At 35.7% G+C, this 22320-nt stretch overlaps 1 protein-coding gene across 6 annotated transcripts in view; it reads right to left on the reverse strand.

Moving 5' to 3' along the window:
* Positions 1–22320, reverse strand: part of ARMC3 (armadillo repeat containing 3) — a 62275-nt gene that overhangs the window by 34160 nt on the left and 5795 nt on the right. For 2 of the 6 annotated variants that reach the window (XM_035319359.1, XM_035319358.1), the window contains 7 exons: positions 19739–19787; positions 10162–10279; positions 7336–7461; positions 5560–5628; positions 5031–5206; positions 3372–3566; positions 2382–2565 (listed from right to left, as the gene is read on the reverse strand). In XM_035319359.1, the coding sequence (XP_035175250.1) occupies positions 2382–2565; positions 3372–3566; positions 5031–5206; positions 5560–5628; positions 7336–7461; positions 10162–10279; positions 19739–19786 (916 nt within the window). In that variant the 5' untranslated portion in view covers position 19787. Of the gene's footprint in view, positions 1–2381; positions 2566–3371; positions 3567–5030; positions 5207–5559; positions 5629–7335; positions 7462–10161; positions 10280–11508; positions 11620–13088; positions 13128–19738; positions 19788–22320 lie in introns of those variants that run through there. The other 4 variants (XM_035319360.1, XM_035319361.1, XM_035319362.1 and 1 more) reach the window with 4 other exon arrangements.

The following is a 22320-nucleotide window of genomic DNA, read 5'->3' on the forward strand; positions in this document are numbered from 1 at the left end:
GAGGGGACATCACCAGGGCAGCTGACCTAACTGATCAAAGGGATATACGCTGTCACACTCAACAATAACAGGTGGGAAAGGGGGGGCTCTCGTTATGAAGACGTCTGTCCTCCCAAACAGCCAGTCCACGTACTGAGGCCCTGCTTCTCAGCACATGGCTGAACATTGTTCACTGATGAGAAGCAGAGAATATTTTTTCCCCTCTCTTCCATGTGGCCTTTGCTTTTTTTTAAATTATTTTTTCCCCCTTCTTCCTTTTCCCTTTAATTAAACTATCTGTATCTCAACCCAAGAGCCTTTTCTTTTCTTCCCAGCGTACATTCTTCTCCCCCTCTTCTTCCACGGAGGGGGAGTGCAAGAGCAGTTGTGGTGGAGTTCAGCTGCCCAGCTGGGCAAAACCACCACAACAGGCTGTTTGGTGTATTTACAACCAGGATACAAACAAAACAAATCAAAACAAACAAACAAAAAACACAACTGCATGTCGTGGAAAATATTTCTGTTATCTTATTGCCTTTGGACTATTCCTTAAAATGGCACCAATGCCACTTCTCTTTCCACTGGAAGCCCGCCTTTAGACTGGTAGCTCTTATCTGTAATAAGTTCAGTTCTTCTGAGGCCCATGTTGAGCAGCACCTGGACCGTGTTTCTACTGTACCACAACACATTGCCCTCTATCTAACTGGTTGTCACCAAAATTCTACAGCTTGGAAGCAAATATTTTAAATCTTCTGATCTATTTTCCCATCTTGCTCCATCCATACCAACTGTCATAGGCTGAAGAAGAGAGCAAACCTTTATAATGAAACCACATTGACTCCATTTGTAAAGATACATGACAAGAAGATGCATCTTCACTGACGGTAACATTCAATGATATAAGATCATAAGCCGTACTGCAATATATTACGTGTACTTCTTGCCACCGTGCTTTACAAATGTTGTGTTCAGACATGCTTCTACTAACAGCTGCTAAAATATTAGGCCACAAAAACTGAAAAAAGGAGCGAAAGACGGAAAGAAGGCTATGCTTCTTTGAAAATAAATATGAAAAAGGATGAAGATGCAATAGAATGTAGTAGGAGCAAATATAAATCTACTTAGCATACTACTTACAAGCCTGTCACAGGACTATAAAAATGATACTGACAGTCCTAAGTAGCATAATAAAATAACAATGCAGGAAAAATACACAAAGAAAACACTGGCATAAGAAGGTTCCTTCCTATCTCTGATACCTAAACATAAATGAAAATAATTTTCTGTGATTTGCAAAGCTTCCGACAGAGAATGATAAAAGCATACAGAAAAGCAGAATACTAGGAAAGGTAGATTCTATTATTTTAATATATCATTTACAAACAAAATAATTACAAATAAAAAGTCAAACTAAGGAAGGTGAGAAAAAGAACTGGAAAGATAAAATGGGGAAAGGAGAAAGGAGGTCTGAAATACTGTAGAAAGGAGAGATTGTTTTAGCCACGCATTAAATTAGACAGCATATTTGTAAAATAAACCTAAATTAAAGACATGACTCAACCATGAGATGACAGAAATATGAACAAAATATTTAAGCTCTGCTGTCATAGTTACTGTCATCAAAATCCCTCAGCAGAATCAAAATCTTCTATAGACAGACATATATTATTTCTTACATTGCATTTTGTTATATAGCAGTCCTAGGCATATGTTGCAACTCAGAAACCAATGTATGGAAGGAATTTCAAATGTAGATTTATTTAAAGATCATCCTCGTGGGCAAAAGTGATGAGTATGTTCTACCTAATTCAGAATTCCTTGGTGAATTATAGAAAAGTCTATAAAAAGAACCATAGGATGAATAATTATAAAAAGATGACAATGAAACTATTTAACTCCACTGGGAATATTAATCTGCAAGCCATTTGAAAGGCTTTTTTCATGTCCCTGTTAAAGGAATTTGTATTTGAAATTGCCTGACATTTAGATGAGCAGATGTATGCAAAAGGAACTAAGCTTGTGATTAAGTCTTAACTGATATTGATGAGAAATTGTGCCAGCAGAGGTGACAGTTTAAGATGGTAGTCACCTGGCAGTTACCTGGCATCACTAAACAAAATGTTAAGGTCATATTTTCAGAGGTCCATTTTTCTTTAGGAAGTCAGCATTTTGCAAGAATCCATTATATTTAAAAATAAGTTAAGGCAAAATCTTAAAATATTCATATATATATGTATTACCCAATTGTGCTCTGATTGCCAAGATTCATCATTGTAATTCTTTCTTGCCAATGTTTTCCTCAACACAAGTACTATCCTCAACCGGACAAGACAGACTCATTCTGGATGAAAATTTACTTCACAAACAAATTCACATACACAGATTTTTAAAAAGTCACATACAATCATAAGCTGCTTTGGCAATTGCCTTTGCTGCATTCTTCTGAATATCAGGAACAGTAGAGTCTCCTACAAATGAAAGTAGCTTTTTAAGGCCTCCTGTCTGCTGAATCAATTGCATAGCATGCACATCTTCAAGACAATTTCCCAACACAGCAAGAGCTTCCACATGTAGATCGTTAAATTCCTAAAAAGGAAAAAAAGCCCATACAAAAATAACCTTCAAATCAGGATTAAAATATCTTTGGCTTTTAATTTTGTAGGATAATTGTCATAACTTTCTGTAGGACATTTTGTTTATATTACAAAATACATGTTTTCATATTTCTATTAGTCCCATACTTTCCTTGATGTGCCTTAGGATTGGACACAACTTATTAAAAACAGTTAAAAAAATAAAAAATAAAAAAGTGTCCCATTTATATCTGAATGTATTAGGCAGGTATTCAGAAAGGACCTATCATCTTGGAATTTCAAAGATGTCACAAATTTCCCTATGCATTGTATTTCCCTAGGTGATATCTGAAGTCAAGAAGCATTAAAGTGAGTCTCATAATAACATAAACAAAGAATTTTCCAAGGTAGGAAATTATATTTAAAGCCATGAATATCAAAGGAAATTCAGAAAGCAAGATCAGTATTCAAACTGTGAACCAGTACCAGAGTTCACCATCTAATAAAAAAATTCTGGGAAAACGTAATATAAAAAGCTACATGGTGAATTTTTCTTATATTTACAATAGTTTGAGAAATGGACAGCAAATGCAAAACAATATGGGAACAATGCAATAAAACAAATGTAAACATTTGATTTAAAACCCTTTGCTACCTCTTCTACTAAAGGTATCCTAGCTTATCCTGTTTCTATCAGAGTTAGCTCCAAGTAAGGATCTATTTCTTCTGTTACCACTCTTCTATAACACAAATATTTCTCATTAGTCATACAAACATTAGCGGCAAGAACGAAAAACTCTTAAGGCAAGTAAACTGTACGTTGGTTTCCAGTATCTTCAGAAGACAATCTAAGCCTTGATTTTCTCCCAGTATTATCCTGGTTTCTCTGTCTTTGCTAATTACTTCTAAGGTTTTAAGGGCTAACAACTGAATAACTGGGTATTCCGATTTCAGTAGTTCCAGCAAGGGTGGAATTACATTCAGTTCGCAAACTGCAGCACGGCTTTGAAAATCCTGTAGCAAAATATTCAACAAAATATGTTAATGATAGAAAATATAGCAGTACAGCAATTACTGACTTTACAGAAAGAACACCAAAAATCTGATTTCAAACATACAAAAACGAGCCAGTACACAACAACGTCAATTTCTGAAGATTTCTTTTTTCTTAGCTAAGAATCAAACTGAATATGATCAACCTTCGCCCTAACATTAAAATACACATTTTTTTGCATTACTGAGGTATCCTCTGCGGTATCTAGCTATGGCTAAAGAAGTCTGTTTACTCTTGGTTTTGCCATGTTTGTCTCAACACACACTTTTTCAGAAAGTTTTTAAAATTTCATTTCATCATTTTTATTCATCTCAGCGGGGGAGAAAATAGTTTTAACAGTACACTGTGGTTGCCTGGTTACTTCTTCTTTTGTTTCAGTAATTATAAAATAATGATTAAAATTTTCAACTTTAAACAATGTATATATATATACTGCTTAATAAAAAGACAGTAGTAGATTATATTAAACTAGAAAAAAATATATAAATAAATTACAATTTGCTTTTAAATAGCTTATTGCACATGTGCAGCATGCAATTATCCTTATCAATATAAGCAAGCACCAGGTGCAGTTATCCAGATATACCCTGCAACAAAGACAGCGAGATAGTAAAAGAGGAGAAAGAGTAAAATGTGATTCTGAATAGACATGCTCTGATGCCCCAAAAGAGATAGAGTTATAAACTGAATTCATTACTGAATTGATTCGCTTAAGCCTTGGAAGAGAACTGACATACAAATGCACCATTCTTTTGCTAAGCAGCATATGGATGACAATGGTGTTTAGTGTGAAAGTAGCCAGTAACAAATCTATTCCTCCAGCATGGAAAGTAGTTGTTGACAGCAGCCACCTATCATCAGGAAGATATTCAGAAATGAACTTGCTGGCCAAAACAAAGCACAATGCAATTACTACTATAGTTCTAGAATTATTCCAGCCTTTTGGACAGACAGGTTATAACTCTCATTACCAAGACTAATATTTTCCAAATAAGAAAACATATTATTATTTAATTGAAAACACATCTGAATCCAATTCTGGTCTCACACTGTTGTACAGCATGGATAATTGCATTAAGTTGAATAGAAGTACAGTCAAATCAGTTATATTCACAGTTAATCACAGAATCATGGAATGGGTTGAGTCGGAAGGGATCTTAAAGATCATCCAGGTCCAACCCTTCTGCCATGGACTGGGACACCACCCACTAGACCAGGTTGCTCAAACCCCATCCAACCTGGCCTTGAACACTTCCAGGGATGGGGCATCCACAGCATCTTTGGGCAGCCTGTGCCAAGTGTGACAACTGTTTTCAAATACATTGATAAGTGCTGAAGAGTAAAGGAACCAGCTATTTTAAAATTATTAACCCCATCAAGAATGTTTATCTGTCTCTGTAATTTAAAACAACAGTAAACTTCACCTGTACCAGGAGATAGATACATTCAACTGAATTCTTCTTAACATCGGGATCAGGACTATCTAGTAGTCTGATAAGTGGTTCTAATCCACCTTGCTCAAATATTTGTACTTTAGTAGTATATTCAACAGCCATTTGTGCCAGACACAGAGTAGCAAATTCATGAATAACCACATCTTCTATAGGAGAAAAAAAAAGAAAAATATTTTGATCAAGTTTATTCAGCACAGTATATGCTCACTAATCTGGTGGTTTAAAACTTTTTTAAAAGAAACATTAACTGTTAACCATAATCACGTTAAACATTAGCTGTTAATCATACCTTATTTCTTTGTAAACACGTTGCTCCATCTGTACAGCATAAAACATTGCTCAGTGAAAAAATGAGCTACGCTTATAAAAGTAATTACCTATTTAATATATATTACGAAAAATCCTAAGTTACATGGAGGATTTTATTAAATTGTCTGATCAAATGACAATGGGAAAATATTTTTGAGAGTATTTTTGCACAAGGAATATTGTAAGCTACCTTCTGGCACCAGGTGGGATAAAAGTGCATTCGTGACATCCAGTTCCCTCAGTAACTTCTTGACATCATCTACAATGAAATAAATGCACACATGAAGTCTTTCATTTGGCAAGCTGGACTCAGTAAAGAAACAGATTCTGCTCCAAGGGGAATGTACTTAAGGTTACTCCCTGAGTGCCAAAAAGAATTGACTGGAAATGACACATAACTGAAGTTACACCAAGATCATAACAGGCCCAGAAAATGTACAGGAGATTTTCAAGTACAAGACAACATTCTTTGCCATTTCATATATTGAAAGTTCCTCAATACTTAATTGAAACTTCATTCAAAATACTTGTCTCTAGTAGGTTCTTAATGCATGTTGCACACTTCTAGTTGTCAAAGAAGCCATACTCCAACAGTTAAAACTATTTGTACTTAAACTAAAAACAATCTTTCCTTTATTTAATTTTCAAGCCTTCACTTTCTAATTTTCTGATAACAGAGACCACTTTGCAAATTGAAAATATTAATTATACAGGCCTTATTAAAATCACAACAAAGACTTTCAGAAGTATTTTTCCTGTTAATGGTAAACTAGCCAAACTACAACCACTAGGCAGAACAAACAAATAACATTTGCAATGCTGAAATGTAAGAAATGGTACGTGATGAATGTACTTATAAAAAAAAAAATAATATATATATGTGAATATAAATGGAAGATCTTCAGCCATGCAAATCATTGTTTGTGCAGGAAGCCAAGGTCTGAAGGGAATAACTGTATTGATAGCATGGAGTTGAAAGTACGGTAAAGAGCGTAAGATCTAATGCAACATGAAAAGCAAGTAGCAGTTGGTGAAAAGATATAAATAGTGGTTAGGTTATCATCATGAAAGACAACTGGGCAGACCATCTTCCAAATAAGACCTGATTCATTATATTGATTGGGTATAGGTTTACAAAGCAATGCTAAAATAACTGCCAATGACCTTAAGTCACTTATGTTTTCATCTTCTTTAGGTAGGCTTACACTCTACTTACTGAGGCTTGATCATCTGGCACTCAGCCACCCAGCATGGATTTAATATGTACCTTAGAAAAAGGTACAACAAATCTGCATATACTGTGGTTAACTCATCTAACAGTGGTAATGGCTACACTAGATACACTGGCTTGCCATGACTGAAATGTCTCTGAGAAATATTCAGGATAAGTTGAATATCACTAGCTCAGATACAAGTAACCAATACCTACACAGCAGCACTGACCTGCCAAAGAAGCTGTGTAAATGTGCATGTCAATGCTTCAGAGTTCAGGGCTTTTTTTGCCATTGACACTTGAGTTAGCTGCTATAAATGTAACACTTTTTCTCCACAATCACTGTAGTTATACCAGTGCATCTAGTAACAACTGATATTTAACCATGCCTTTTTTATGTACGTGATATATACCACTTTATCCTTCTCTTCCAATTTTTGTAAAAGAGGAGTGTGTCATTTTAACATTGGTTGGTCATCTTATGTTGTCTGGCTTTCTCTGATAGAGAATTCCAGTATTACACTCTTTCAATTTGTCCCTGTCAAAACAAAACTAATGACTGGAGGAAAATTCACTTCTCTTGTATTCTTTTTTTTTTTTTTTTTTTTTTCCAAATCAGTGGTGTTCTCTCTAGCAAAACTAGTTCTTTTGTTTTGAGTTGCTAATATAAGAAAAAGAAAAATCACGAGCCACCTATTGCTTTGATGACCACAACCATACATTGAAAAAATATTAAAAAATTGAGACTCTTACAATTAGAAGCCATGATACCAAATACCATCATGGCATTTCTGCGTACAATTGGATCTTCATGTGAGATGAGTTTATACAGACGTTCCACTGCTCCAAGACCAAGAAGTGTCACTTTGTTTTCATCACCTAAATTAGGTTAAAAGTAAGAAACGTAACAGGGTCACAGTTCTAATATAACAAAGTAAAATAGCTACCATCTTTTACTGGACCACAGAAACAAAGAAAAAAAAAAAAAGACTGGACAAGACCACGGGAGCTCCTGTTCAAGACAGAGCAGGAAAAAGCCTTGCTCTTACCATCATGGGACCTGTTCTGCTCTCCTTGCTCAGGCAGCGTGGGGCTGTGATCTTGCCCCTGAGGTCATGGTCCCTCACCTGCTTTGCTGTCACCCTGACTGCTGGTTCCCCATCCCTCATGGAACAGCCAGCCCTTGCTGCTACCTGGGAACACAGACTAGCGGTAAGAGTTGCGGTGATACCCGCTGTTAACTGAGTTTACAGATAATCCAAAACAATTGCCCTGAAAGTTAGGCATTTCACTGGCATGGTAACCGGATGGATAACATATTACTACACAACCGATCACCAGGGGAAAGGATGATCCCATACGCGTCTGAAGAGAGGTGAGGAAGAACCTGTCGGTCCCCTGCCAAGCGGTGAGCAAGAATATAGGCTGGTTTGTCATCATTATGTTATCCGGGGTCATTGATTCCTTTAACCTGTTTTTGGATATGTCTTTGGATATGTCCTTAAAACGTTTTTGGATAAAGCTACTGGTTACTCTAGGGTTCATCTCAACCTGGATATTTTTATAAAAGTAATACAAAGTATATATGTAAAGTAATAAGGTAATATATAAAGTAATATATAAAGTAACATATGATAAAAATAATTAATTTAAGAAACTTTTAAAAAAGAAAAAGTATTCAGAAGCCAGAAGTTCCAGTGCAAAGTTGACTATTCAAATTAAATTATGCTTTCTTAATGTGCACAGTGGCTAGTCTTTAACAACATCATTAGACACTAACGTTTCCTTTGATTTGTATATCAGTTCTCTAGGACTAATTTATATTTTTAAAGCAAAGGATGCCTCTGTCTGTTGGACAGCCAACTCATTTATTAGAGACTACCACAGCAGTACAAAGGATAGCTTCCTATTTGGTTAAGTACAGGTGACTGATATTGTTATGAACCTCATTTTATTTTCCTGTTTTCTTGCATCCTAAATTTACTTTCCTAAAGCAACTACCAGGATTTGGCTCATTAAATCTAACCTGAGATTTTTACCAACAGACGTGTTTTGTATGATTACAGCTTTCTGTTCCCTGCTCAAAAAACTAAATCAAAACAACAACAACAAACCCTACTCCTATTTTCAGTTCCCACACCATTTTTATAATTAATTTTACAATGAACTGTGGGAGAAGCTGCCTATCCTTCCTGGCTACAAGACAGCAGTGTGAGAAGAAACTGGAGAACTGTGCTCATTCTCAAGCCAAAACACAATTAAAACACAAGAACTAACTTTTATTGAGGAATAGGACTTAAATTACTAACATCATTTAAGAAATAAATTAATTTCAATGTGAAAACAACCCTTCTCTTTTGCCACAGTGCAAAATTATGGTCTAGTCTTCACAAAGAGTACAGTAATTTCTACATGAACAATTGAAATGACTGTTCATTTAGAAAACACAGAAAAATTAAATTTCCATCCTCTTGCAGCATACCATATGTTACTGTGGACAGCAGGGAAGAAGCCAGCAAGAGTTTTTGGTATGCAGTTCATATCTGCTTCCCAATATTTCAAATTCTGTCTTTACATACTAAAAATTTGGTTGCATGTCCTCAGCCACGTTTGCCACTGTAAGCTGAACGTAAACATCTTACAAACTCTAGGGATTCCTAACTGACTGTCAGAGCCTTCAGATTTTCTCTCATAACTTCAGCTGTGTTGATAATTGCCATCAGTACAATAATCAGCATATAAATACATTTTTTAAGAAAATAAAATAAATGGAAATTCATATATAAAGAAGATTAACTATACCAAGAATTCTATCAATGTACACCAATTTGAGTGGCTGGCAAGGTATGAGTTGGCAACTTCAGAAATGATGAACGAGTAGGAAACTCAGCAAACTATGCGCTACATCTTTTTGAGCCTTTCTCAAACATTTGTCTACTGGGCACCCAGAACATGATGCTTGGTTATATATAATGCAAGGACCTTTGGAATACGTGGAATCTTGGAGGCTTGTTAGATTCCCCATACATACAGAAATAAGCTTGATAAAGGAGGCTGAGAGATCTCCAGTAAATCATCTGTCCCAGTACTGTCATATGGATATATGCAAAAGTAACAGAAGCAGGTTAAAAAGTAATTTTCATTCACAGTTCACAGCTCACTGAGATATAAGAGCCTTGAAACAACTATTTCTCCATTTTCAACTATTTAGTTGTTTAGTACAGAAGTTTCAAACTGCGGCATAAAAAAGATAATCTTTTCCCAGATGCAGGTCTGTTGCTCCTAACAAAACAGGTACAGGTTATTTCTAAACCAAGCTCTATCGAAAAGATAATATAATTTTCAACAATAAAATGCTAAAAATCCACATGTAAATCAAAGGACTTTTTTATAACTTCAAATACAGGAGTGACAGATATTTCAGGAAAAAACAAAACAAAACAAAACAAAACAAAACAAAAAAATCTGACAGAGATCTCTGAAATGAAATTAAGACTTTATTGCTAGGAAACTAAAAAATTCTGAACTACTATCAAAACACAAGCAAGTCAAAGGAAAGCTTATTGCAAAAGGACTAACCTTTTGATGCAAATTTATATATAGCATCACATGCTTTGGCCAAAACTTCCTCTTCAGGAGAACTAAGCATTAGCACGACCGTTGCTGCTGTTTTGCTTTCAATCAATAGAGGATCAAACTAGGAAAAAAGAAAAAAATAAGAATAGCTTGTTTGTACTGAGCCTTACTGCGCGCTGCAGCAGACTTCCATACTTCATTTAAAAAAACAAACCAAAGCAATAATAATAATAATAATTAAAAAAAATGGAGATCTACACTGAATAAGAAATATTAACAAGTTGTTATTTACTTGAAGAAATTCAGTTTTCAATGACAATTTGAGACATTGGAAAGTAAGAAAGAATAATTGACGTAGTACAATCATGATTTCATCTAGTATGAAGATTTTCAGAAAAACTTGACAGTTCACCGTATATCCAGGAAGTTTTGAAGGCAACAGACTATGCAACTCTGTTACACGTGAAAGAGCATCCTGCAGCTTCTGAATCAAAGTTGGGATGAGGTATTTTATGAGCTGCTGTGCACAGAAACTATGAAATTGTATGTTGTATAAGGAACAGGATTTGGTTATTCCGTGGCACTACCATTTGGTGGGATTTTTAAAAAATAAATGACCCTTCCTTTGCGTTCAGAAACTCAGTTCACTTGTCAAACACTAGTTTATCACGATCCCGTATACTAGCTAAAGTATTCCTATGATAATCCATGCTCAGCGAGCTAGAAATGATGCAGTGTTCATTTCCATTTCTGATCTCTCTCATACAAAATAATAATAATAATAATAATAATAATCCAATCAATTTGCTTTCACCCTCTTGATAGACTTTGGGAATAATACCTCTTGAGAAAAGGAACTCTTCTGAAAAAGCCTTTCGTTCTTTAGCACAACGCAAGCATTTCCAAGAAAAATACCAATTAAAAAAGTTTTAAGCTAATTTGGATTTAAAATACAGATTTATATATGCAAAAGCTCTCATCTGTTCCAATGCTTTAGAACTATAGAATATCTGTTTTGCATACAGAAGCTACTAGATACTGAAGTCATGCAGAATCTCTCAATATCAACGTATCTATCTTTAAAATACAGCACATCAATCATTTAGGATAGCAATATACTATTACAATGTATATTTATGTTGTGTATATCTTAAAATGCCTATAATTTGTTTTACTTCATTTTAAAACACTTTAATAGCTACATCAGAGGCACAGGTTGCTGAATATCAATGGCATGGATATATATACATGTCACTTGTCAATCAAGGAAATTTTTGGAGCAAATCTTCAACAAAGTTATGAGTGTGCTAGAAGGAAAATGAAGAAAAATGAAGGTTTTTTTCGGCTCACCCAGACTTGTTCTGAAATAAGGCAAAATATGATACGGACTTCTAAATCCTTATTTTTGGTAGGTCCTTAAATCCAAATATTTTCATCCTCTTCCAGAAGGCACATCACACAAACTAAGTCTGCAAAATCAAGATCCAGGTTTCCCTAGCAGTTCAGAGATTGCCTGGCTGATGTGTTTAACTGCTCTCCCTATCTTCAAGCAGGTCTGAAAACCTGAAGACCCGTCCAACTTCATGCTTGTTGAGACAAGCTGGAGGCAAGGGACAAGTTATGGAACAAAGCTCCTTTTCTACAATCAGCTTATTGCACCAGAAGTCACTGTACCAGTAATGACTTGGCAACAAGATTTAAACCAAACAGTGGCATAGTGGTCCAAGTTGCATCTTAATGATGGGTCTAAAACAAAGGAATTCATTTTGGGAATCTTCTTTTTACATTGTAAGGAGGCAAAAAGTTCAGATTATTCCAACAGCTTTCTTTATTGATTCACTCTAGCCATATAAGAGGCATATAGGAGAATTAACAGATGCCTGGAACTCCCTTCAGCCACCCTCAACATTTCTACTTCTGCACATGTTGTGTTCCTTGCAGGAAGAGAACATGATCCTTCAAGTAAGCACTAGGATGTAAGCAGAGACATAACATTTTTCTGGGAAAAAAAAGGTGTTTGAGTCCATTCTAGCCTATTATTGAACCCGCTCCTTTGAAACGACGACAAATAGAAGAGATGTTATTCAAAATATATATTTATACTTCAGCTTGTAAAAAGGTCATGATGCTTCAAGTAACAAGTTCAGATTCTTACTTACTGTAAATTTAAATGATTACCATTAGTATTACATGAATAGTAAACAGATGTGGCAGAGTCATTAAACAAACCCAGATGTACATATGCTACCTTCTAAATCTTTTGCAAATTGAGGACTTTTAGTATATAGCACACAGCAAGATGGAGAAAATAATAAATAAAAAAAAGACTTTGTCAGGGAGAAAAGGAAACCATTTATGACCATTCCTTATGGGTTGCAGCCAGCATTCATCTCCCTTTGTGAGTAGGTAGCTCTGCTCTCCCGGACAATAGAAGGAAAAATGTGTCCACACGTCTAGATTGAAATTGTGCATTTAGATTTTTCATTAGTAGAGAACATTTGGATGATGTCTAAACTCTTACTGCTTTACCAGTATGGGTACACTCTACCTGTACATTGCAGCTGACGTGGATACAGTTAAACCTGTGGAACAGAACTTCCTTCTGATACAACAAAACAGCTAAAAGAGAGACCAAACAGATGATAACCTTTTGATGCTGAAGTTGTATTTGTTCAGCTTGGCTGATTACTCCTCTTTGACCAACAAAGATAAATTGTCAATAATCCTTATGTAGGTATGGAATATAAGCTTGTTAGGCACTTTTTTTTTTTTTTTTTTTTTAATTCTAGTGAAAGATTTTTCCCGACTATAATTTTCCATTTCCTTGTAGCTGCTCCACAGGGGTACACCTCTGATACAGCACCTCACGGGCTGAATCAATGACTTGGACATTCACAAAATGAATGAGCAGATCAGAACCCTTTCCACACCTTGTATGCCCTCCTTCCACACATCCCTGAAAATGTTCTTTATCCCTATTGGCTGTAGGGCTCCATCAATAATACAGTCTGCTATAAAGTAAAAATATAAATAATAAAAGAATAAATTACATTCTACATTTTCTCCACAGCAATTCAAAATGGATTCCTAATAGCTGTCCCAAGCAATTGCAGACATTTTAATTACATCAGGCTTTGAATAAAAGGTGATATCTAGAGAGGCAGAGTCAAATCCAATCCTGTAGAAACTTCGTTGGCATCTGCAGGGCTGAGTCTGACCAAATACGGGGCGATGGGATGAAACAGTAATTTTTAGTAAGGGACATTAGTGCTTCAGAGAAACAAATCAAGCACAAAGATGGATCTCAGAGAAAGGTTAACAGGAAATGAAATATGAAATAAGAGTTTAAAATCTCATTTATTTACATTGATCTAATAACAAAAATGCTATTATATTGCTCCATTTTCTTTGCCTCTCATGTTCACAGATAGTTGTATAAACTACAATTCACTGATAATTCCTAGACTAATCACAAGGTAGCATATGAGCAGAGTGAAATTGGTGTAATCTCTACCCATTTGTATACATACTTGATTTTCTACTACTCTGTGAAATATGCAACAGGCACCTTAGAATCACTTTTGGCTGAAAACACAATAAGAAGAGTCACCGATATTTATATACACTTAAGAAGTCAGCAGCCTGAGCAGGCCAGTGATTTGCTGGAAGTAACATTCTCAGTCAAAACCATCATAGAAATGGATGTGACCTTTCCTTATCATAACAGCAGCATAACTAGAGTTCCCTTTTTTGCTATCACAGCTTGCTCCTAAATCTTCATACATCATTGAAGACTCTTCCTTGAATGGCACATACAGGACAGCCTATATGCTAGAACAATATGCCAGAAGTGACAAATGACATTGAATTAAATAAACACGTGTATCTGGATTATAAGCAACAACATTCCCAGCACTTGATTTGTACTGAGAAAAAAGCAAATGAAAGGGAGAAAAAAAATGCTTCAATTCAAAAATGGTACCGCTGATCACGGTGTGTGTGCATTTGACTTTGAAGCCATTAGAAATTGCAGTTTGTTTGCTTGTTTGCTTTTGCCTTCCATCAGCTTCACTCAGTTGAAATGCTAAATTGAAGGCAATATATGTTTTCAGTCAGAAAAAGGTCCATCTAGCCCAGCATCCTGTATCTGAGACAGGCTTATAACACATGGGCAAGCAGGCTATTAAACTTTACTTACTTTCCCCCCCCCACCCCCCAAATTCCAGCACTATGCAATCTAGAGAGAGATGGTGAGCTAGTGATTTTATCTATCTGTGTCCAAAAAGTCAAAGAAAAATTTTCCACCAGTTTATCTGGTAAATAGTTTTGAAGCCATTTGAGGCCACCCTTAATACTCTGAGACACAAGTATCAGAGTTTAAGTCTTAGACAAATAATCTAAGTGCCTTTTCTTGGTTTTAACAATATCACCTGACAATTTTATTTGTCCTCCACAATTCATTCACTGTGGAGGAACAATGAAATAAATAACACCCCTCTCTGTATGTTCACATTTCTGTAAGTGTCTGTGAAATTCATCTTTAGAGTCATTTCCTTTTGGGAATGAAACCTACTCTCTTTGATCTTTCCTGATATAGAAGTCACTCTGATTATTCTTGTTGTCTTTTCTAGTATTTTTAGAGTTCAGCTGTACCCTTCTTGGTACGGAAAAATCACACCTGTTAATGGTATTCAACTTATGCAGGTATCATGCATTTATTAGTCATATGGTGTTTTGCCTTTTACTTTTTGTAATTTGAAATGTTATATTTATTCATTTTTATGCACTTAGTACTGGCTGCCATTTTCATGAAAGAATCCATGTGAATTCTGAAAGGCTGGATGCCACAGGTTGCAGAACAAAACCCGGTGACAGTCCACTGGCAACTTCTTTCACTAAGAAACCAGAACAGTAATTTGTTTTCTAACCTTTGCTTTCTACTTTGTTAACCAGATGTTGTAGCCAGGGAAGGACTTTCTTTTTATCTGTCAGTGTTTATGTGAAAGAAAAACCTAAATAACTGTATCAACCAGACCACCATGAACCACTTGCTCACTGACTCCTCCCTCTACAGAATTCAAATAGATTTCTGAGACAAAGCTTCCCTCTACGCAAGCAATAGGGGTTCCCATTACTATCATATTCATCCATGCAACTTTTTTATTTTTTTTTGGGGGGGGGGGGGAGGGGGGCAATCTTTTCTACTAATTAACCCTGTGTGGAAGACAAACTTTCTGCCCTGTAATTACTAATGTATTTCTTTTTGAAAATCAATTTTTCTGCTCTCCATTCCTCTAGTACAAAGGGTACACATTAAATACCATAAGAAAGAATACCTCAATCTCATATTTTAGTCATTTTACAGTTACAATAATTCATTCACATTAATTTCGGTGATTTGCTGCATAGCTTTTTTTTTTTTTTTAAAAAAAAAAACTACTTTCATCACCCAGTAGTCCCCCTCTAAGAAGCTTCTTGCTTCTAGTGATTTTGGGAAAGCTTTACTGCTAGTTTTTGTATCCTTGCTGGATCTCTCCCAAAATATTTTGGTGCATCATGTCATTATACTATTGCTTTTCATTTGTGAGTGTTTTTTCTGTTTTGCTTTCCCATTTAGATGCAAATCCCACCTTTTGAAGGACATATCTATCTCTTATTATTCTATTGTTTAATCATTCTATTGTTTTTTCAAAGATCCTTTAAAAGCCATTTTTGAACTAAACGACTAAAGGTCTGCTTTATCCTTGCATTTTTCACAGACTGTTTAGAAGCATTACCAACACCTTTCATAATCCTCAATCCCTTATCTTTTGCCTAGAATAAATGGAGTTAACATATACCTGGTCAAGCTATCTATTTCACTTCTCCGTGATCTCCTACACTAACAATACAAAACTGACATACTCATTGAATAGTTGACAACGGCAGGCACCGCTGGAGATCATCTAGCTGGTTGTGCTCAAAGCAGGATCAGCTAGAGCTCAGGACTAGGCACAGTCTGATTTTCAGTATCTCCAAGGATGAAGACTCCATTCACAACCTCGCTGGGCAACCAATGTTCTGTCATCTGTCAGTTGAAGAATTATTTTAATTATGTTTAAATGGAACCTCCTGTATTACTTTTTGTACCTCTTGCCTCTCATATGTTCATTGGGCACCACTGAGAAGTCTGGCTCTGACTTCTTTACTCTCTCCCACCAGGTATTTGTACATATTGACAAGATCCCTCCAAGCTTTCTCTCAAGAATGAACAGACTCTTCAACTCTCAGCCTCTCCTCACATGACAAATGTTCCGAGTCTTTGGGTATCTTTATGGCCCTTTGCCAGGCTCGTTCCATTATGCCCATGTCTCTATTGCTCTGGAGAATTCAGAATTGGACATGGCAATCCAGATTTGGTATCACCAAAGTTGAGTGAAAGACTTCAGTCATCCCCCTCAAAGTGCTGTGGCAACACTGTTTAATGTGCCCGGGGTGTCGTTGGCCTTCTTTGCCACACGTGGACATTGCTAGTGCATATTCAATTTACTGTACACTCAGACCACCAGGTCATTTCTTGCAAAACTGTTCTGCAAATGGTCATCACCCAGTCTGTACTGGTTATTACTCACCCAGGCGCAGGACTTTGCACTTCTTTTTAATGAACATATTGAAATTCATATTTTCTCAGTTTCTCTAGTCTGTCAAAGTCCCTTTGAATGGCAGCAAAACCATTCAGTGTATCAGCCACTCCTTGCAATTTCAGATCATCTGTGAACTTGCTGAGGATGCACTCTGTCCCATCAGTCAGGTCACTAATGAAGAGGTTAACCCTTGGGCACAATAGTAGTGACGGGCCTCCAGCTGGGCTTCATGCTGCTGATCACAACCCTTTGAGTCCAGCAGCTCAGTTAGTTTTCAGTTCACCTCGCTGTCTATTTATCTTATCCATACTTCATCAGTTTGTCTGATCCATCAGGATGTAATGTAAGGCTTTCACACTGTCTTTCTAAAGTCAAATTAATATTTAGGTATTGATTGCTCAAAAGAAGGTGTTTCTGTGAAGACTGACTTTCAGGAGTTGACAGTGCCACTTCTGTTCTTCTGAACTTTCACTTGTAACATGACTGTTGTGAGTGAAGCCATTTTCAAAAATACTCAGGAACTTATGGCTTTCTCTCATGGATAATGACTCAGTACTTTCTCTAGTGGTAACCTTAGGCTTCCCTTTTAATGCTTGTGCCTTAACTGATGATCAAATAGTAATATTGTCCAGACCAAACTTAGGGAAGATATATGAAAAGTTTCTATTGACCTATGTCAAAGCTAACATACTTTATCTACCTGAAACATAGCCTTAAGGTAATCCATATAGAGAAAGAGATTCAAACGAATATTTTTTTATTTTTTTTATGAAGAAGACCAGCCCTCAGAACATGTAATAGTTAAAAAATAAATAAATAATGGAAGTTGGTGAAAACAGGGTCCTCAGGAATACTCTCTGAAGCATATAAGCAGTGGCTGGTTAGGATATGTGTTGTCCACCTGCTCCTAGAAAACTATAAAAAAAACAGTGGTCATCTGCACTATCATATATTCTCAGAACATTCCACATGCACAAAAGCCCTCTTATATGAACTTGTCCACATTATCTCAAGGCTTCTTTTCTTGGATTTGACATTTTCATAAGCAGCTTATCAATCAGAAGATAAAAGCTAATATATCAGGTATTTTGTCTGCATCTCATTTCCTGCCATCTGAAATACCCAGGTGAAATTTAGAGGTTTGAAAATTGATTTTACATGATCAGTGTTAACAATATTCTCACAGCTAGAAGATTTTCTTGGTTGATAGTAAGAACTAATCAAGGATCTATTTTCATATTTAATACTGTTTTGCTATGCAACATTCCGTTGTTTTCTCCTGATAGGGCTGCTAGAAGAGATATGCTAGCCTGAAGTACAGTAAGGGTAAGTGTCTAAGCCAAAAACCGCAGATGCCATCTGGAGTTCACTCTTTCCAATGTTTTCGGTTTAAATTATTTTATTAACCTCTTCTGTAAGTGTTTTTTTTTTTTTCAAATGTTGACTATCATTATTCACAGTTAATTGTAGAAGGTAGAAGGCTATACTATACTTTTCTCCAGAAACTCAAATGATGGCTTCTGAATCTAGAAAGTGTGATGCTGTTTATATTGATTTTCTAGATATTTACTAAAATAGTCTCTTATTACTTCGAAGGGGGTTAGCTTATGTGTATGCCATAAATCTATTATGTCTTTCCATTTTTTTCTTAGATTGCAAAATTTTAATTCTTCAGGTCTATTTTAGTCTGATTCACGCGTGCCTTTGTGCCGCCTCCTTGGTTTTTGGGTTATTCCATACAGAAATGTCTATAGCAGTTAACTCTCTCATGTTAAAATTTTATCTCAAGTCTCCCTTTATAAGGATTTATTATTGATTGTAGCTTTTTAATTACATCTGTAATATTCACCTTTCCACAGAACACTTGTGCAAGAACTGACTATCACTAAGACTCAGTGACACCATGGCATTGGGTTCAACCATTTGAGTTCAACCATAATGACTTCTGTCACTGTTAAAATTGTTTGTTTATCTAACACTGAAATCATGATGTAAATTTTGCTGATCAATTTTTCTATGACTTTTGAAAAAGATCTTGCAGTACCATTGCTCTCAATGGACAGAAAACATTCAAAAAAGAAAAAAAAGAAAAAAAAAAAAAAAACAACAACATTGTAAACTTTGCACTTAATTTTGTGCTCTTTCTGGGACAAGCTGAGATCCCAATTCTTCATTAACTTACTCACTATCTGTTGCAGAATTTGTATTATATTTTTTTTAGCATTTCAGTCTTATTTCTTCTACTTCATTCTAAATAAACCAGTAAGACTTCAAACCTATGTTTGGAACTTTTTTTTTTTACATAAAATCTCAGAAATTGTGCATAAGCTAATGTCAGATTTATAAACTCCACTTATTCCTTTATTTTTAAGAGTTGAATACTCTTGGCTCAAAAGAGCTAATTAATCCATATTTGGCTTCAGCTCTAGTACTTCTCACTGTTGCACTTCCAATGATACCAGAAAAAACTTAAACTGCTGCTAGAGAGTGTGTATCTTTGCAAAAGATCTAGAACACATAGTACTGTCATTCAAAATATCTGTAAAACTTTTTTCAGTAAAAAAAACTCCACAGATTCATCTAGGCTTTTAACTCTTTCATCCTAGGCAATGTCTCCACAGTTCAAAAGAGGGGAAGATTTCAGGTCTCTGCTGCTTTGTCCTTTGATTTTTACAAATGGAAAGCTAATACAGCTCTTCAAATAAAAAGAAGCCTGGATTGTTTCATGCATTACTACTTGCAAAGCCTGCCAAAGACAACAATCTTCACAAAGAACTACACATGCCCAGTCACTCTGGTTTGTATGCTGTCCAAAAAAAAGCAGAAACAGAATCATCTTTAAAAGACATTTTTAGAACAATGTAAGTTCCATAGTAAGGAACTATGTAAGGATGGTAGAGCTGGGTCTATAATTGTGTAATGTTCATTTTATAGCACGTAGCAGTTTATAAACTTACCACATCCTTGGGTGGAGGCTCTACTTCCTTCTTCACCTTTTTACCCATTCTGAAAATAAAAACAAAAAATAAAAGCAGACGAACACCCTTCTATGTCTTAAGAATCAGCTTACCAGTGGAAAGCTTTTTTTAGGAAAGCTTTTAGGACAGATGTTCGCGTTCATTTGATGCATCTAATCAATTTGAGGAATTCTTTGACATCGTAACTTCTATGCATGAAGATATCCATTTTAAACAGTAAGGTTTCTTTTGTACAAAACAACAAACTTTTTAACATTTGAATGCATTTGGTAAAATACATCCATCAACTAAACATATCTAAAAAGAGAGATGCAAGACATCACAGGCTCAAGTTGTAATGCGGTACAAATACATACGGCATGCACTTCCATAAGTTAGTTTTGTCTACATCTACAAATTGTACATGAACACAAAGGTCCTGCTAGGGGACCTGTTTCTCCATGTTCGTCTATATACGGTGGCAAACATTCTTTACAGCTGCAGAACATACAAATAAGTTCTACCTTAAAAATGAGGCTCAAATTCAATTCAAATTCTCCGCCCATATTTTACAGAAGACAAAAATCAGATCTGTAGTTATTAAGAAACAGTTTTGCACAGTTCAATTTTCACTGATTTTTTAAAAGTTACATTATTTACACCAAGTCCAACTTCTGTCTTCTGCTTTTTTTGTATTAGCACATGTGCAAGTGAACCTAGAAGACCTTCTCAGCTGCATCTAATAGCAGCTTCTGAAGCATATGGATGTAATAACCCCATGTGGACCTAATTTTACATGGCTTGCAAAACTTCAGCCAAGAGCCTTCCAGTTAAGCTACGGGCAGAAAGTAAAGAACAACATGACCCACTACCACTAGCTATGCATAGAACATAGACCAAGTTATGCCAAACTTAGGTTTATTTTAACACTCTGTAAATGCAAAATGTGCACTCAGTACCCCTTAGTAATTCCCTGGTTAGTTCTCAAGGGGAAACCACACCTTCACCCTCAGCCAAGACTACCCTGACAGCTTTCCTGTGGTATGAGATTATTATCTCCTGCAACACGAGCCGTAGCCTGGCTGATTACAAAACACAGTGCTATAATTTATTGTGTTCACTAAAAATTTTGAGCTTTTCTTGAATCCTCTGACCTTTTTCAGGTATTGTTCCTTTACTAGCCTCCCAAATAAACTACAGCATAGCAGTAGCGATACCAGCTGATAAGCACATCCTAAACTTCTGAAATTTAGAACTGAATTTAGAAATCTGAAATTTAGAACTTCATAGGCAGGTCACGAATTATGGTTTTGAGAGGCAGACCCATATAACCAAAGATGCTTCAGCTCCAATCTGCTTTACCCTTGTGCATATATAAAGGCACATATATGAAAACACACATGACAGTTCAGTGTTTCAAAGAGCACAGTTTTGGTTAGGGACCAATTAACATATAAAAGAAAGTGGTGCACAATTAATGTTCACAGATTCAAATAATTATGTGTAGTCCAACACTGTGAATAACTAAAGCTTTTAGTTGTAAATATTTCTTCACACTTATATAAATGTATATAACGTCCAAGAACATTTTCAGGGAACTGGTAAGTTTTTCTCCATGTTCAGAAACATTTGGTTCCGTGGTAATATTAAAAAACTGGTATCATCTGCAGCAAAAAGCACAGAGAATTGGATAATGACTTTATTGTGTATTATGCCCTTCAGTCTGTTTCTTACTGCAGTTTTTATTCTGGATTTCAATGCATTCTGCCATCAGATGCTGGTGTTAGCTTGGTCCCTATAAAGCTCTCTCTATTCTGCCTCAAGTCAGAGAATAACTGCTATGATGTATGTGGAACTCTGATTTACTGAAAATTTTAAAAGTGCCTTCTGTATTCCATTTTTATTATCTCAGATAATCAATGAGTTCAGATATTGAAAGGCTACTGGCCCATAAGTTAACTTACTCAAAACTTTCTCTCTCCATATCTGTGTGTTGTTTTCTTCTAAGTATCTAGATCTACAGAATGTGTATCTTTGATTCTCAGTTTAGTATCCTAAATATTTTGAATTCAGACAAATTTTTAGTGGCATTTATATTTTTTAATGTAATTAAATGCTAGGTCTATGCTATCTGAAAATCTTCTTTTAAAAACTAAAACTCTATTCACTGGTGATTAAATGTATTTAATTAAATCTTTATGACAAAATAAAGAATATTCTTATTTAAGTAATATTCTCATGGTTTTTAAGTTTCTAGAAGGAGTGTAATTCTTCACATACGTCTTGATATTAAAGGGCTGATTGTTCAAATCACGTAGAGCTAGAGGTAATAAAGGACTTTGACAAAACAGATGTAGCCAGTGCATGGTCAAGTAATCTATGAAGTTATCATTCCATGCTGCTTCCTGTCCTCCACCTGGAATTTACTTATTTGCATGGTAGATGAATCTGCCTCTTTTACTCTGCTCCCGCCCAGTTCCAGTGGAGTGATATGATCAGGTGTTGTCCCCCAGCCAGCAGGACAGTCGTTAGGTCTAACTACATCCTCATTCCAAAACTACAGCCCCCAAACTCTCCCTCAG

Source organism: Oxyura jamaicensis, chromosome 2 (assembly GCF_011077185.1).
Source record: "Oxyura jamaicensis isolate SHBP4307 breed ruddy duck chromosome 2, BPBGC_Ojam_1.0, whole genome shotgun sequence".
NCBI lineage: Eukaryota > Metazoa > Chordata > Aves > Anseriformes > Anatidae > Oxyura > Oxyura jamaicensis.